This window comes from Columba livia, chromosome 13 (assembly GCF_036013475.1).
Source record: "Columba livia isolate bColLiv1 breed racing homer chromosome 13, bColLiv1.pat.W.v2, whole genome shotgun sequence".
Classification (NCBI taxonomy): Eukaryota; Metazoa; Chordata; class Aves; order Columbiformes; family Columbidae; genus Columba; species Columba livia.
Window position 1 is genome coordinate 1,989,518 of NC_088614.1, and position 17,061 is coordinate 2,006,578.

Here is a 17,061-nt window from a genome sequence, read left to right on the forward strand (position 1 = left end):
AGTGCCAGGGGTGGGTTATGGTTGGACTCCATGATCTTGAAGGTCTTCTTCCACCCAAAATGGTTCTATGATTCCATGAGAAGGGCTCCTGCAAGTGTATTGGATGGGCAAAGGTGGTTCTGCTGCTGAATGAGGCACCTGGCCCAGTGACAGAGGACACAGAGAATGCCAAGGTACTCAATGTCCCAGGTTCCTGAGTCCAGTGGGAGCCTGGAGCGGTGGAGACTCACCCTCAGGGGAGGAGTGTCGGGTCAGGTGAGATTTAGAGACACGGGCTGTTCCCAGGTCTGCGGGAGCTGATGGGATGTGCTCCCAAGGGAGCTGGCTGGTGTCCCTGGAAGGTCATGGCTGTTGAGGAAGGTTCCTGAGGACTGAAACAAAACAAATGTGACTCATTTCTTCAAGAAAGGCAAAAAGGAGGATGTGAGAAGTTCCAGGCCAGTCTGCTTCACCTTGATCCCAGGGAAGGTGATGGAGCAAATGATCCTGGAAACCATTTCCAAGCATGCTGAGGACAGAAGGTGACTCAGAGTGGTCAGCGCTGATTTATGAAGGGGGGAAATAATCCCTGACAGACCTGATAGGATTCCATCATGAAAGGTGGATGTCACAGCAGATCTTGTTGATCTTGATCTGAACTGCTGGGCTCAGCCGTGGGCTCAGCAAGATCAAGTGCAATCAAGTTGGGCTCAGCGGGATCAAGCGCAGCTGGGGGCCAGTCACCAGTGGGGCACTCGGGGAACTGGTACAGGAGCCAAACACTGCTTAACATCTCCGTTAACAAACAGGATGAGGCTATGTCATCTTTCAGGTTGTTAACACTGTTCAACCTGGTTTAAGACTGATATGTTTAAACTATTTGCCAGTGTGCCGTAATTCTGAGTATACGTTTCGGTTGTGTGAAATATTAGCTATTAAAATGGGAGACTTTATAGTAGAGAGGATGCAGGATTTATAAACAAAAGTTACATTATCCATCTCGTTGGTTTGTGCTACAGAAAAGAATTTGTGGAGAACCATGGGGTATTCAACAATAATCCAGCAGTGGGGAAGAGCTGAAGTATATTCTTTTTCCATAGAGATTTATGCTCATTTAGAGAATGTGAAATCCAGTTTTGTTAATGCCTTCCCACTCTCAGTAGGAAATACTCAGAACAAGTGAGGAAACTGTCTTATGAAACAAGATTTTATTTTACTAATGTGGGTATTATTGTACAGCTACTCAGACATAAAGAGAATGAATTGTACCTCACGGGTCTCTTGAAATCAGTATGGAGTCTCCAGACCAGCTCAGTGGCTTAGTTGAACTTGGTGCAGGAGTTTTCTTGCTCTCCTCCATGGAGACAAAACTAATTGAACTTCTTCGTTGGTCTCACATGTTCACAATCCACTTTATTTTTGTGGTAGGTAGTTTGAGAATTGCTGTACAGGATGCTGGTCTCTAACGGTGACCAAAAGCAGACACCTGGGGAAGAATATAATAATAGGGTTAATATATCATGATACTTCCACTCAGCCGTCTCTTGGTTTCTAACAAGTTGTTATTCAGGGAATTCTTGAGTTTGAGATGGCTTCTATGTATTTAGAAACTGTCAGCAGATTTCCTTACATTGGCTTGGCCAATGTTCCCTGGAGCCGCTGCCAGCCGGTGCTCCTGCTGGTTTATTTGGTTGGTTGGGAAAACCGTAGTCCTGGAGATGCCCGAGCTGTTGTGTCCCACGTTCTGAGCCGCGGGGTGGTGGGGATGGCTGCTCCGGGCGGCTCTGGTCGCTGGACGGTGCCGTTCCTGGCTGCACGGGAGGAGGGCAGACCCAGAGACCAGGGCAGGTAGAAAAGCTTTTATTGATATTTTATGTTATTGAAACTTTCTGCGCTGACATTTTTATTCCTTGCAGAAACAGAAAATACACCTTAAAATATTCCACAACAGCCACAAGTGGATTTGGCTTAACACCTAGGTGACATAGGCATTGACTGTCTTCTGTATGACGACAAAGGTGTCATCTCTCGGGCTTTTGTATATTCTCACTTGAGCCTTGTTCAGCTTAGCAGTAATTTGTTCCCTCTGATCTGCTGGCTGTTTTGCAGTGTGTAGCATGCAGGAGTGTTATTTTTGTATTTGTAAAGAATCATCTCTCCCCCCCAGACCAGAGGGAAAAGGAAGCAGAAGTCTCGCAGCACGGACGGGAGTGGAATGCATCTCACCCAGCTTGAGGTGCCTGCAATAGCTTCACTTGACCTAGGCACCCAGCCTCCCCTGATAGCCGAGGGAGGGGAATAGACCTTTAATCTGACCTATTTTAAATGTCCATATTAAGATGAGACAAATCATGTCCTGATAGGTACTTTTAGAAAATTATTGATCTCAGCTTAGTATAGACATACAAAATAGGTCACATGAACCACCTATTTCTCTGCATTGACTGAGGAGGGAGAGGAATTCTACCTAGTGTGTTTTCAGGAATCTCTTTGAGTTTTTTAAAAATCTAAATTTAGTTGAGAAAATATGAGAGTGGGCTGTTATTGCATAGAGGAAACATTAGCCCCGGTGATCCAGCCCACAGCCCTGTCACTGCCCCAAAATACCAGAGGAGGGAAAGACTGCCTTGGGATGTTTGGAGAATCTCCCCCAGGCGAGGGCAGCAGGTGGGGAAGCACCAGGGCTGTGGGGAACGTGCCGGGGGCGTTTTGCTTCTCTGAGCTTTTGCTGGTGGGACAGGGACGAACGGGAAAGCTGCTCTGGTGCTCCGGCCTTGGCGGGAGCGCTGCCGGGGTCAGCCGCGGCCTGGCACGCGTTCAGAACCACCACGGCAACATCGCTGAATGCCACGAGAAGAATCGGGGGCTTGTTAGTCCTATGCAAATCTCAGAATTCCCGTAGCTTCTGTCATGTATTTGAAAACGCACAATGCAAAAGGACACAGGGTGTGGAGCAGAGCAGCAAAGTGGATCTCCGTGGGTTATCTTCATTCAAGCTAGCGCAGCCTATCCAAATGCAGTAATTATGTCATTAATGGCACATTGCAGAGGTGCAGGGAAGAGGCCACGTATACAGCACACAAATTAAAAGTGTAATTGTAGATGCTCAGTGTGCTGGGTAGATGCAAATTCTTCTAACGCTGCAGGTAACATCCCTGCACAGGGGATCTGGGGGAAAATCAGGAGTAGCCAAAGACTCCACGTGGAAGCATCTTAAAACTAGACCTCAAGGTTTACTTTGCATGTCTCAGTGTTCAGAAGGCGGCATTCTTTTATAGCCAAGTTTATTTTAGGATGACGAAATACTTGTGGCAAGTTACTGGTGCCAGATTTGTATGGTGACATGGTGGTCAAGCCATATTTTTTAAAGCTTTCTTTCCCAATATGATATGGCTACGGGTGAGTTTGGCAAGACACTTTGGAATTGTTATAATTCACAGAGAGCTTAAAAGATAGTTTTACTAATGTTTTTTATCCTTTTCAGATACCTATTAGCTTAAACACATCTTACACTTACTCATTTGTAAGCACAACACCAACCCTGCTTACTGTAGCAACACAACTTCAACACTTTGTGCAAAACTAACATAGAAGTGCTGTGCTGCAGCAACACACGTTGAATTTAAGCCTTTCACGTTTCATGAGTTTTGCAAGGGCGATCATGTTGAAAATCAGGCCTGGGTGTCTGTCAGGCTCTGTAGTTTCAAGTCTGCTGGTTCCAGAGGTGGAACCTAAATACAAAATATAGGTGCAGATCCAGATTCTCTTTCCAGAGCTGTGTCGGCACGTGTTGGTGTAACTGAGTGTGCAAGACCTTACCAGGCCGTGGCTGTAACTAATAGGAGGTCACTTTGCCAGCAGTGCCTTTCACGAGCAGCGTGCTCCGTGCGTGAGGACTGTTACTCGTCTTACTCTGCTCTCACGCCAGTTATTTCTCCAGCCCCTTGTCTCAGAAAGAAAAGCAGCAGCAAGTTACCAAACGAGAAATGAAAACAAAACCCCAGCTCCTTGTAGTTTGCAACAGCTCTGCCCGCACCGAGCGAGCAGCGGTGGAGCTCGGCTGGCTCATCCCACAGCAGCGTTTGCTTTCATGCCAGACACGTTCCTTTTGTCCGAGTGCAATGAGTGTCCTCTAGAATGGATATGGAAGGTAAGAGGGGCTGGTATGATTTAAGGGTGACCCTCGGTGCGGTGTCTGTGTTGTCAGCTGTCAGAGCCGGGCTCTCCTCAGCCGTCAAAGCCCGGCGCGGGGTTTACAGGCCGCTGTTTACATTACCGGCCGGTCCTTTCCTCTCCTGAACACCGTTTAACTATTCCACCACCCCTGCCACGAGGATCCTTTTCATTTGGCGGCGGCGGCAGCCCTCCCGAGAAAAGCCTTGGAACATTGTTTTTGGACACAAACGTACACAAGTTATTAGAAGAGGAGATCAAAGGAGGTGTCCCACTGTCTGCCTTTCAATGCTCCATTGTTTGCGGATGCTGCAGCCTGAGCCTCAGAACCAGCGCCGGGGGAGCGCAGGGAACCTTTGTACAAAGGTGCTTGTCATGGAGAGAAGCCCACAAAAGATGATGTGAGAAAAGACACCAGGTGGAGTATAAACCACCCTTATTGTTAAGAAATGCAAATAACCCCCCACTTCTATATGAAAACTTTCTTACTTGTCATTTCTTAGATGCTAAAGGAAAGGTTCTGATTATTGAAGTCATGGCACTACTTTTCCCTTTGCTTCTTTTCATGTGTAGCACACTGTACATGATGCCTGCAAAAGTTATTTTTCCTCTTTCTCTGCATATTGCTATAGTTGTTAGCAAATTTCATCTCAGCAAAAAATCCACTAGGAAAAAGCCCTAAGAAAAAAAATCACACTTTAAAATATCTCAAGGATTGTCTTTTATTGTTTTATGAAGGACATCCACAGTGTTTCAGATTTGTAAATAAACCACAGGTTCATTTTAGCTGGGAAGGAGTTGTCTTTTCCTAGGGGAAACTTTGACAGAACATTTCCTGGAAATCCTGTATGATCTTTGAATTCTTTCGGGTGGATCTGCAGTCAGATTCCAAGCAAATGGATTCTAGATCCAACACCCATTAAAATCTATTGAGAGAGACAGTTGCTTCTAAATCGGTGGGGGATCCCCGGTCCAGCTTTCTTTGCTATAAGAAATAGATGGTAGCAAGAGAGAGAAGTTGCAGGACAAACCAGGTGACAATTACCAGTTCACAACAACAAGGCATTGCACCCAAACTGGGGCCGGCACTGGAGGCAAACGCTGGCGTGGTGGTGAGAACACAGATTCACCTGGCACAAATCTATATCATCATCGTTGTGGGTCTGTCCATTTAAAGACTTATTGGATTCATTTCCATGAATACAGAATATCAAAGGCGCTGTGATAACTACCTGAATAGGAGTTTTTCAATGGAGGCAGGAGAACCTCTAGCTGTCTGCTGGTGGTCCTTGCGGGAAGCGGCTCCTCTGCTGAACCATCACTCCTTAAACCCACCTTCCATCTCTACAGGACGCATTTTCTCAGCTTTGCAGAGAGGTGAAGGAGAAAATACTTTGCTGCTGTGAACGATATCCACTGGAGCACGGGGACATGGTGCTTCCACAGCCTGGGCCGTGGCGTTTGCCAGGGCTTTCTCCAGCCCGTCATCACAGGCTCTCAGAAGCACAGGGATAACCCTGAAGGAGGCCTGGAAAAATTTCTGCTGGTACCTGAGCATGTGCACTATGTGGCAGCTTACCCAGCAGGGCCTGTGCTCGTTGGTGATAGACATCTTTCTGCCGCACAGGCTCTGTTTGAACCTGCTTCCCCCGCAGGGTCGGGGCAGTTGCTGACATCCTGAAAAGAAAACAAAGAAAACCTGCGAAGCAAGGAGGTTTGAAGTTGAAAGGATGCCACAGTGCGGACTCATGCCAAAGCTTTGAGGCAATAAGCCAAGGCTGCAAAGTTGCTAAAGCCCGTAGGTGCCGACGTGCCAGATTGCTAAAACGCCGGAGGGGAAAATGCTGAAAAAGCTGCCAAGGCCATAGGTACCAAAGACACAGACCTGAAAGCTGAAACAGCATCTTGTGGAAGACAGCCCGGTGGTGTGTCTTGGGAATGAGCAATCAAAGTACTCGTGGTCACCAAAACAGAATTTAAATGTTACGGAAAGGATCAGTCATACCTGCAAGACCAGGATGGTGACCTGAAATGCATCAGCAGGATAGTAATTGAAGCAACTGCTGGAGAGGTAGCGTTGCTGTGGGCAATTCTTTGTGTATGGAGTACAGGGAATTGATTGGAAGGTGGTTGAAAGGGAGGTTGAATGTGGTTTGTGCCCCTCTGTGACTTTGAGAGAGACAGGGTTCAAAATGTTGTACCAGCTGGGTCCTGGGAATCTTCAGAGCTCTGGATGTATTTCAGATGGCCCCTGACAATGGTGCTGAGAGCACCAGATACATCTTTAGAAACACAAAATTATATGTATTTCTCCTTTCACAACTGAGCACGCTTTCCTTAAAACACCTCTTAAAATATAGACAGATTATTTAATGCAGAGGAGGAGCAGCATGGTTTGCACGTTACTGCCTCTGTGTGCACAGTTTTTGGAGAATTACACGTTTTTTTCCACTGTAAAAGCACAGTTCAACCCTCACTGCTGCTGGCAGCGGTCGGGCATGGCCTGGGTGCCGCTTCTTGGTGAAGGAGCTCAGCACTCACCTGAGCCTTTTGTCTCTCAGTTGGGTGGGTTGGGACGTGTGTGCTGGGCAGGACTGGTGTGTGCTGGGCAGGTGTGTGCTGGGCTGGGCTGGGGTGTGCTGGGCAGGTGTGTGCTGGGCTGGGCTGGGCTGGTGTGTGCTGGGCGGGGCTGGTGTGTGCTGGGCTGGGCTGGGGTGTGCTGGGCTGGGCTGGGGTGTGCTGGGCTGGGCTGGGGTGTGCTGAGCAGGGCTGGTGTGTGCTGGGGTGTGCTGGGCAGGGCTGGGGTGTGCTGGGCAGGGCTGGGAGGTGCTGGGCAAGACTGGTGTGTGCTGGGCTGGGCTGGGGTGTGCTGGGCAGGATTGGTGTGTGCTGGGCTGGGCTGGGGTGTGCTGGGCTGGGCTGGGAGGTGCTGGTGTGTGCTGGGCTGGACTGGTGTGTGCTGGGCAGGGCTGGGCTGGGCTGGGCTGGGGTGTGCTGGGCTGGGCTGGACTGGTGTGTGCTGGTGTGTGCTGGGCTGGGGTGTGCTGGGCTGGACTGGTGTGTGCTGGGCTGGGCTGGGGTGTGCTGAGCTGGTGTGTGCTGGTGTGTGCTGGGCTGGGCCTTTCCAACCATACAGGCTGTCCCCGTGGTCCAGCGATGTCTGCGGGACAGGGGCTGGATCCCATCAGCTGTTGGTGTTTGTTGGGCTGGGCTACGTCTGTCAGTCCCTGCCTGAAGTGATCTCTGACTAAATGTACCAGTTTAAAGCTGGGTACAGCATTAGTGTGTTGTGCAGTGTTTCTGTCCTGGCCTTTGGACAACCAGGTTTAGGACACTTGCTTTCACGTGGCCTTTTACCATGTTTATTTATGTTTAGGTTCATGTTGAATCTGAAACTTTTCGATGGTGTTTTACTATCCTAGAACAGTTTGGGTTGAAGAGCCCTCTCCAGCTCCCCAGTGCCCCCCCTGCCATGAGCAGGGACATCTTCACCAGCTCCGGTTGCTCAGAGCCCCGTCCAGCCTGGCCTGGGATGTCTCCAGGGATGGTTCATCCACCCCCTCTCTGGGCAGCCTGTTCCAGTATTTTGCCCCCTCCCTTTACCACGCACTGGGCGTTTATTTCTGCCTGCTGTTCTGTAGCTAATATGCAAATACAGAATCAAACTAGCCATGAGATGTTTTGTCTGATATCCTTGCACAGAAGTACTGCACTCCTTGTCGGGACATCAGAACAACCTGCAGTGGGACACAAGGGTTCTCCTCCATCTAACAGATGATATAACTCTTGCTATTACAAGTATCATCATTAATTTTACTATGCTATTGAATATTGAAAATTAATTCCCAGAGTGGTCTTATTCACTTGTTCCTTGGTTAAGATACATTTATTTCCTATCATCAACTAGTTTATATTATATCAAGGTTCAAAAGGGTTTTCCGTCCTCCGAAAAAGCAGAGCGTAGTCAGCACTAATGAAAGGGCAATGAATAATACTGTACGTCATGGCTTTCAGACTTCAAGAATTCCAGTGGGGTCACTGGGTTGAATTAGAGACCCTTTAATCATCAGTACAGTTTTATGAATGGTGTACTTTACTCTGATATTTTACTAGACGTCACTACTTAACGTACTTCTGGCTCCATGGAAGGAAAAACAAAAGGCTTTGTGTGCCTCCAAGTCCTTGTACTTTTGAGGATCATTATAATTCTACTGAGTCAAATCCTGAGGTCCGGGTTTAGTTGTTACACCACGCTGGATCCTCCTGAAATCAGCTGGAATTTGTCTGAGCACAAACACGCTGAGAATCTCAGGATTTGGCCCTTTCAGAGGAGCTGAAACTTTCTGTCAGGTGGAGGAAGAAATAGCTGCAGTTGTAATTACTACTTAGTAATTACGTGTAACCAGCATGTATTTTTGTTCCTCCTGTGCCCAAGCGTTGTCCGCAGAGTCACTGACATTTAGGATTCTTCTGGCAGATTTGCTGTGCTGTGAAAACCTTGGATTTGCAGGGTCCATCACTGGCTGTGATGAAAAAGGGCTTTAAACTCCAACTAAAGTTGTACGTGTGAAAGCAGAACTCATAAACAGAGGAGACAAATGATATCTCAAATAAACCATTTGCTGATGAAGTTAAAAAGGGTACCCAACTATACGGCAAGCTGCGGAGAAAATGAAATCGGTATTTCAATTTCCAATTCCTTAATATGCATCAGAGAGTTTTTACAAGTGTTCAGTCTAGGTGAGGCTCATGCCCCAAGGAGGCTGCTTCATCTACAGCACTTTCTTCCCCTCCTTCCCCTCCCCAAAACAAGAAGCAATCTTCAAAGGAACAAATATGTCACTTTAAATACACAACATAAAAAATGGGCCAAATAAATTATTAAAATGCGTAAAAAAGAGATTCAAGAAAGACGCATGTTATTAGCTATTTGACAAGCAATTGATGCTGTTGCAATGGCTGCATTTCACAACGCGAGTGTTTTCTTTGCTAGAGAGATAAATAGTTGAAATAACATGAGAAATGACTTTGCAGTCATCCAAAGAACAATTTGGCTTTAAATGGTTCATTTAATGGCTTTCCACTGGCCGGTTCATACCAGCCCTTCACCACATCCATGTGCTTTGGAATTCCTTCTCAAAACGAGCTCCGAGCCTGACCCTCCTCTGCTCGCCCCAATTCCCCGCAGAAGTGTTACTGCATGTGCTTTGAATCTGTTTTCAGATGGGCTCCCAAGTCCAACTCCTTCCTCCCTGTGCTTGAAACGTATGGATTTGAAAGCACAGATGTGGCCTTGAAGTTTTTGGCCCAGGCCCATCTGGGTCAATCCCTACATAGTTTGACTAGTAGTTTCTGGAGTGAAATTCTCAGAAGCCTTCATTTTTTCTTGTTCTGAATCTGCTACGCGCTCCCTTTTATCTCTCCTAGTTGAACTACAAGGTTCTCAAGGGAGATGTGATTTTCATAAACAGAAAAAATAATGACCAGCCAGAGGAAGGAAACAAATTTTTAATGACTGTGAGAATTGTCTTTATGAAACAGAAAGTTTCCTTTTAGTTTTTTCTATATGTAAAAAATATACCATTCCTAAACTACGGAAGGGGAGATTATTTTTAAATCTCATCTACTCAGTTAATGGTAGTAATAATAACAAAGCTGATAGATACTTTGTCCTCCTGCTGCCAGCATTTTGAATCACTGACGAAGGGTTCTGGATCTGACCCTGAAAACTGCATTTTGGCATTCGCAGTGGTTTCGGTGGGGTGTGCGCGGAGGTGCCCGTGACAAACAGTTTGCAGGACTAAGTACAGCAACTGCTTTTCCAGACGTGCCGCCTTCCTTTGCAACCGAGATACTGCTAAGGGGGGACAGGAGGGGGACAAGAGGGGGACAGGAGAGGGACAAGAGGGGGACAGGTGGGGCACAGGAGTGGGACAGAAGGGGGACAAGAGGGGGATGGAAGAGGGTCAAGAGGGAGTCAAGAGGGGGACAAGAGGGGGCAGGAGGGGCACAGGAGCAGGACAGAAGGGGGACAAGATGGGGACAGGAGGGAGAAAGAAGGGAGACAGGAGTGGGACAGAAGTGGGACAGGAGTGGGGTGGAAGAGGGTCAAGAGGGGGCAGGAGCGGGACAGGAGGGGGACAAGAGGAGACAGAAGGGGGAAAGAAGCGGGAAAGAAGGGGGACAAGAGGGGGACAGGAGCGGGACAGGAGGGGTAGAAGAGGGGGCAGAAAGGGGACAAGAAGCGCACAGGAGGGGGCCAGGAGGGGTTCAGGAGCGCTGCTCCCCGCACCCGAGCACGGGGGGGCCGGAGGGCAGTTTTCCACCATCACGCAGCCGCGCGGGGTGTCCGGAGCCCCCGCAGCCCCACGGGCGGGCCGGGCGGCAGCTGCAGAGCGGCGCTTGGGCGGGGACCCCGGGCCGGCCGAACAGCCGCTTGTCCGCGGACACGGGGGCAGCCCCGGGGCGATGCACGGGGGGCGGCCCCGGAGCCCCCAGCCCGGGCCGGGAGGCGGGGGCCGGGGCAGCGCATTGTCCGCCGGGGCTGCGCGGCGCGGAGCGGGGCCGCCCGTGCCTGGCTGGAAGTGAAACGCGCCCCGGCTGCTCCTTTTTCTTTTTTTTTTCTTTTTTTTTTTTTTTCTTCCTTTCTTTCCTTTTTTTTCTTTTTGGAGCCTCCAAAAGGCTCACTCGGCCCTTTCATCCGCCGCCGCGGCCCAATGGGAAGGCGGAGGCTGCCTGCAAGTGGTCTAATCTCAATGAGGTGTCAATCATGTTCCCCGGTGGGTGAAGTAAGGTCTTTTGTAACCGCCTCTGTCTTTGGGCAAGAGCGCGGAGAGGAGGAAGGCTGGAGCCGAGAGGGGGACGCCGGCCCGGAGCTGAGGTTTCATCTCGCTTGTGCGTTCGCAGGGAGAAGCGGAGCACATGGATTTCTAAACGCGCTGGGATTTTATACATCTACAAAAATAACGACGAGCGAACCTGACCCTCCTGAAAACACTCAAATGAATCGTAATTGCAGATCAATGCAGAGAGATGGGGAAACTTCACTCGAAACATGGTTAGTTCCTTTCACTTGCTGCTTCCCTCGCCCCTTCCCCCGATTCGGGTTTTGCTCGGTTTGTCGCTGTGCTTTTATACTGGTGTCTAATGATCTTCCTTTATTATTTCCCCCACACACTTTCCTCCGGATCTGCCTAGCTGCCGTTTGTAAGCCCAGAGAAAGTCCAGAAGGTAGGGATGGCTCCTCACTGCCGGCAACTTTGCACGGCTGCCCCCGGCCCCCTGCCCCTCGCCCCGCAACTTGCCGCCGCGGTTCGCTCGCTCCCGGCCCCGGGGGTGCCCGGGGGGGTGCCCGGGGGGGTGCCCGGGGGTGGCCGCGGGGCCGGGCGAGCTCAGCGGGCGGCTCAGCGGCGGCATTGTCTCCTGTTTTCTAGGTGATAGTTTCGCGGTGAACGCCTCCCTGGCTCGCAGAGGGCTGGAGGACTGGATGGTGAAGCAGAAATACTCCGGGGGCGGCAGCAGCTCGGGACTCCAGCACGGCTGCCAGCACCGGGCGGTGTGCAGGCTCTCCAGCGCCAGGGTATGTCAGCTCCCGCGCTGCCCCCACCGCCCCCGCGCTTGGGAACGGAGACAGCCCAAAGCTCTTTCTCCATCCCTCGCTCCCTCCCGAGGGACGGTTGTGCAAAGGAAGGGGTTTGCTTTGCCCTAATGCTGCTCCAGGGGGCTGCCCCGTGGGTGGTTTCCCTCAGAGCTTTGATGAAGTTGGGAGCTGCAGGGCAAAGTTGGTGCTGGGACAAAAGGCAGAGGAGTGAGGGGACCTGTCCGCTGGCGGCTGGGCAGGACGGTTAGGACAGGACGCGCAGAATCTCTGGGCACAGCTCAGCACCCTGGCAGGGGGCACAAGCTTGTGAAGCCCGGCTGGTGCACGAGTTGGTCTGTGACATTTTGGCAGAGGAATTCGGGAAAGGAGAAGTCCGTGAATAGCGTTTTGCTATTTGTTTGCTCTTTGCTAACAACGCGTGACTTTCTCTGTAAGAGTTACCGCACATGTCACTTGTCCGGGCTCTTCCCGCACTTGGTCGCTGTCACCCTCTTTCCTCAGCCCTCCCGTGTAAAGCTGGGCTGGAGGAAATGTTTAAGTTGTTTTTTTTTTTTTTTTTTCTTTTAAAATGTTGTCTCTTTAAACAAAAAGGCATGATGGGAGGTAAACACACTGAACAATCCCTAGATATGGTCCTCGTAGTGTTTCAGGGTATGATCCGGAGCTTATTGGTGTTTCCTGAAAGGCTCCCATTGACTTCCGTGAGCCTTGGATCAAGCCCTGAAAGCTTCATCAGTGGAAAAGTAACCTGAGAGATGGGGAGATTGGAATCTGTGCTGCCCAGCAAGGAATGTGGCTCTGAAAGCACAAGCAGAGCAGGGCCACCAAGCCTCCTGCGGGCTCTTTGCTTTGTTAGCCACCAGTTTTATTGTCAGAGCCTGGACTACTTGCGTCTCAGGAAAAATTAACTTGCAAGTGGAGAATACTGCGTTTTACGTGGGGTGTTAAAGGGTGTAGAAGATGTGTGTATGGGGAAAGCTAACGATGAGTTTTTAGGTTGCACCAGCGTTGTATTTAGAGGAGGAAAAATTGTTTGGGAGTCTCTAGAAGTAAGGAAAAGGAGTAAAGTATTGATGGAAGTGTTTGTGTTTGATGAGCAGAATCGCCTCACGTTCAGCATGCAGGTGTGGTTGATGGAAGTTATTTTTATTGTGCTTTTTTTGGAGACAATGTGTCCAAAGAAAGACATTCTCATTAATGCTGGTACATACATGTATGTTACCAATGCAAAGAGTAAATATATGTGCTTTTAATTTTTTTACTATCCCCATTTTTGTGAGTCAAGCTTTTTACATATGTTCTACCTTTCACTTAGATGTATTTTCTAGGAAAGAAGTTCAACTAGCCAAACTAAACATAGGTTTAAAGTACAAGAGCTGAAGGTCAAAAACTCTGAATTTAGCCTTGTGAAATGCATTTTCTTCCACAAAGACAGTTTGATTTCTGAAAGGAAGAAAACAATCTGTTGTCAGAGGTAGTTTGCTGTTCACAAAACTCTTCAGTTTTCAGTCCCCTGAGGTCTGCCCAGCTGGAATGACAGTAGGACAGCATTCCTCTTCTTACTCAAGGTGTCCTACTCACGACAGCTCAGCAATTAGCAAGCCATTAACTAAAAATTAGTCTGCAGTTTTAGTACATTATAAAGCTGTAAATAGGTTTAAGTAAGTTTAAAAGCACTGTTCCCGCGAGGCTTCTTACTGTCATCCTGATAGAGCTGTTCTGAATGCTTGAAAATATTCACAATTTATTGCCTTATATATTTTGCATGCATATATAGCCGGCTAATTGATTTAGTTTAATTGTCATCCTGTCACAGGCACACTGTGACAGCTACATTAAAGTTCCTTTAAAATATGAACTTTTGGTAATATGGAAGGATGCATTTCTAATCCTGCATTGGAACCAGATGTGCCATATGTACAGTCTTTTTGACGAGGATTATGGAGTCACAGCTATTGACTCCATAATTGAGATTGCATGACTGTTTCTCTTCTGAGAGCTCTTTGATCTCTTGTATGATTATACCAAGATACAAAGCGAATTGTAGCCTGACCCCTTGGCTCGTCATCCACCTCAAGATGTACAAGTACTGGTGACTTCTGCTCATGGTTGGTCACCTGGGATTGTGTGGGACAGTTATGTAGGGCCCAATAATGTAGTACCGTTGTCCTTAGTACTTCAGAATTCCTCCTAAACTGGTCCGGTAGTGGAATGGTGCAGCTTGTGTCACAACCAAAACTTTGGCTTCTTGTTAAAAGATGTATTTTTTCTCCTGAAATAGGCCCTAATTGCTGCATTTGTGACTTACGGCAGAAAGAGATCACACGCTGGTGGAAAGGTCTGTCTGCAGAGGCATCCAGTTGAGTTTAAAAAAGATAATGGTCCTAGAAATAGTTTTCTTCCTAGGAATCCTTTGTCAGGGTTTTGTTAATGGTGGTTCCACTAGTGTGTAGGGCCCTATTGTGTGAAATCCAGTGCGCTTCCAGGGACCTGTTGTTGGCAGAAGTGCTTCCAAGTCTGAAACTTCCAATTTTTGAATCATTTTTATTAGAACTTGAATGTGATAGTGAAATTTGACTTACATTCCTCTATATACTGTGTCTTGGCTGTAGTTGGAAGGCTGCTTTTCCTCAAGAACTGAATTGTTTTACTCAAGTGGGTCATCCAGAGGAGATGACACTGAAGCTCAGGGGGGTTCATGTGGCGCTTGACAAGAGGAATGAGTGGCTGGTGCAAGAAAGCAATAAAATTCCATTTGCTCTCCTCTCTCAAATGGTGAATTTACAATAGTTATGGAGGGAAGGTCTTTATGTCCCTTCACTGAAGGGATATTTGACAGCAGGAGGGTTCAAGAATACCACTCCTTTTTTCTTTTTGGGCTGAGGTTTTTGAGAGTTTCTTGGTTGGAGTAGACTTGGCTCAGCTGGCGTGTCCCATCGGCGTGGCGTGTCCCATCGGCGTGGCGTGTCCCATCGGCGTGGCGTGTCCCATCGGCGTGGCGTGTCCCATCGGCGTGGCGTGTCCCATCGGCGTGGCGTGTCCCATCCGCACCTCCCCGCTCCAGTTCGCAGGTAGAACAGTAATTAGTGTCCAGCTATTGCCAAACGCATCAGCTGCCCGAGAAGGATCTCACAGTAAGTAGTTGGGTGAAGGCACACGCTGGGGAAGGAGAGCGTGTCCGAAATGTGCATTTCTGGTGCATCTCCGAGTGTGTGATCCCATTAAACCACTGCCCCCCGCCCAGCGGGGGCTGCTGGGCTCTAAGTGCTTTAGTTGCTGTGGGGGACAAGGGCTGGGCTCCAGCCTTCCGCATCGTGGAGAATTAAAGGAAAAAGGAATTCTCTTGCATCCATGAAAAATACAAGGTCCAGAGTCATCTTCTGGTTTCAAAGCTAATTGAAACCACTGGGGCTGTAAATCTGTTGGAGCAAGTGAATACACTTCTCTTGCTGCTCTGTGAATGAGTTAACTTGGGCCCAGAAAGGTTTTCTGAAATGGTGGATTATCCTGTGTTACTCTTAAGTTTAAGTGTATTCAGTGTGTTTACTTTTACAAACTATATTTGGAGATCAACATTGTTTGCAAATATTCATGTATTTATTTGTTTAACTGAGAAGTAGTTCTGTGCTGGAGGGGAAAATATTAAATATGACATTTGCTTAGTTCAATTTGCTTTTATCTTCAAAGCTATAAGAAATTTTACTGGTTTCTTGTGCGTCTCATTGAGATCTGTGCTTGGGATTGGGAAAATATAAATAATGTTGTTTTTTTAATTAAGTTCCAAACCAGCTCACAGTGAGGCAAGTTGTGAGCCATCATTTTAGGTAAAATAGAAAAGGCTTTAGCTTCCCACTTCTGCTGGGCTCTTTGGTGCTGGTGATCCTCATGTTCAACCCTAATTGATATTAATTAGAGGGTCTGGTGTGGGAATACTAGAGCGTGAAGCGCAGAGGTGGGGCTGGGGCTCCATTTGTCCTGGGCCTGGAGCTGCCGGTGACATTAATGGACATTCCTGGCGTGGCTGCGAGGGGACGGCCAGTGCCAACCCCACTGCTCCTCTAGCATCGTCCCTTCATTTTTTAATAAGAAGCCCTTCCCAGTCCCCCCCTGTTAAATAGCATGTGTGTGTGCGCATGTGAAAATACATAGGCTTATGGAAATCACAGCTGGGTAGGTCATTTATCCCAAATGAAAATAATAAACAGAGAAGAGGCTTCTTTAGTGGTGTGGATAGACTGTGGCGTAAAGGCTGTTGGAGTGGAAGGTTTAATTGTAGCACGGCTTTGGGGTCATGGCATGGGTAGACTGACATTTGAAAGGCTGCCTTCTTACTGACATGGTGACAAGAGCAATTAAAATGTCCCTGTATGACTGCTCAAAGTGATCTTTAAAACAGAAATATTTCCAAGTGCATTGGTGGCAGCGTTGTATAGATAATTATTTGTATTGACTCTGAGGATTAAAAGAAGCAATAGACTCAGCAGTGCTGGATATTCGTGTGACTGAAGAAATACTTTGATACACAAAATATTGTGTATGGCATTTAAAATAATATCTCCAAACTTCGTAGTAAAAGGGAGAGAAGCAGAATCTTATTTAGTGTTGAAATTTGGTGCCAACAAACCAAGATAATTTAATTAGTGGTGCACACAGTATATCTTGACAGCTCTAGTTTGGAAAAATTACAATACGAATATTAACAATCAAAGAGTCTCTGAAAGTATCAGCGCCATGGTGATGAGATTAATGAATTGGCCAATACTGTAGCAGAAAGCTGGATTCCAAGGGAATTATCCTTGAATGATACCAGTTGGTGCAATTAAAAGCCACAATTCAGTTGCCATATGGAAAGTGTTAGGCATCCTTACATGGTTTCAAAGCTATGTGCCGGAGGTTAAATTGACATATGAAGAAAAGCATAAATTAAATATTCTGTGTTATGAAATTAAAAGTTGACTTTGCTTGAGCCATATGGAGGAGACGGATGGAAGACAGTCTGTATTTCATCAGAGCCTGTTTTATAGGTGGTTCAGATTTAATGTGGTGCACTTTTAATTTGCCATCTTGATTGGGAAGCTGAATGACCTGTGGAGCTTCTGCAAACGATCTCGTTTAAGTATCTTTATTTAAATCTCTAAAGGACCCTGTTTCTCCACCCCCTCTAAAGTGGGGTTACTTTGGATGTCTGGAGGGAGGACGCACGTTCCTTGTAGTAGCTGGGTGGAGTCCTCATCCAAGTGAGACAAGCTCTGTCTTTTGGGCAACCCATAGTCCCTCTTGGCTTGGTGAAACCTTCGTTCTTCTGAATG

The 17,061-nt window shown here is 47.8% G+C and overlaps 1 protein-coding gene across 3 annotated transcripts in view; it reads left to right on the plus strand.

Moving 5' to 3' along the window:
* NKD1 (NKD inhibitor of WNT signaling pathway 1) overlaps window positions 1-17,061 on the plus strand; it is a 266,783-nt gene that overhangs the window by 153,071 nt on the left and 96,651 nt on the right. Inside the window, exons 1-4 of one of the 3 annotated variants that reach the window (XM_065028629.1) lie at window positions 10,573-10,931; window positions 11,059-11,209; window positions 11,350-11,382; window positions 11,586-11,731. In XM_065028629.1, coding sequence (XP_064884701.1) covers window positions 11,185-11,209; window positions 11,350-11,382; window positions 11,586-11,731 — 204 coding nt within the window. In that variant the 5' untranslated portion in view covers window positions 10,573-10,931; window positions 11,059-11,184. The other 2 variants (XM_065028627.1, XM_065028631.1) reach the window with 2 other exon arrangements.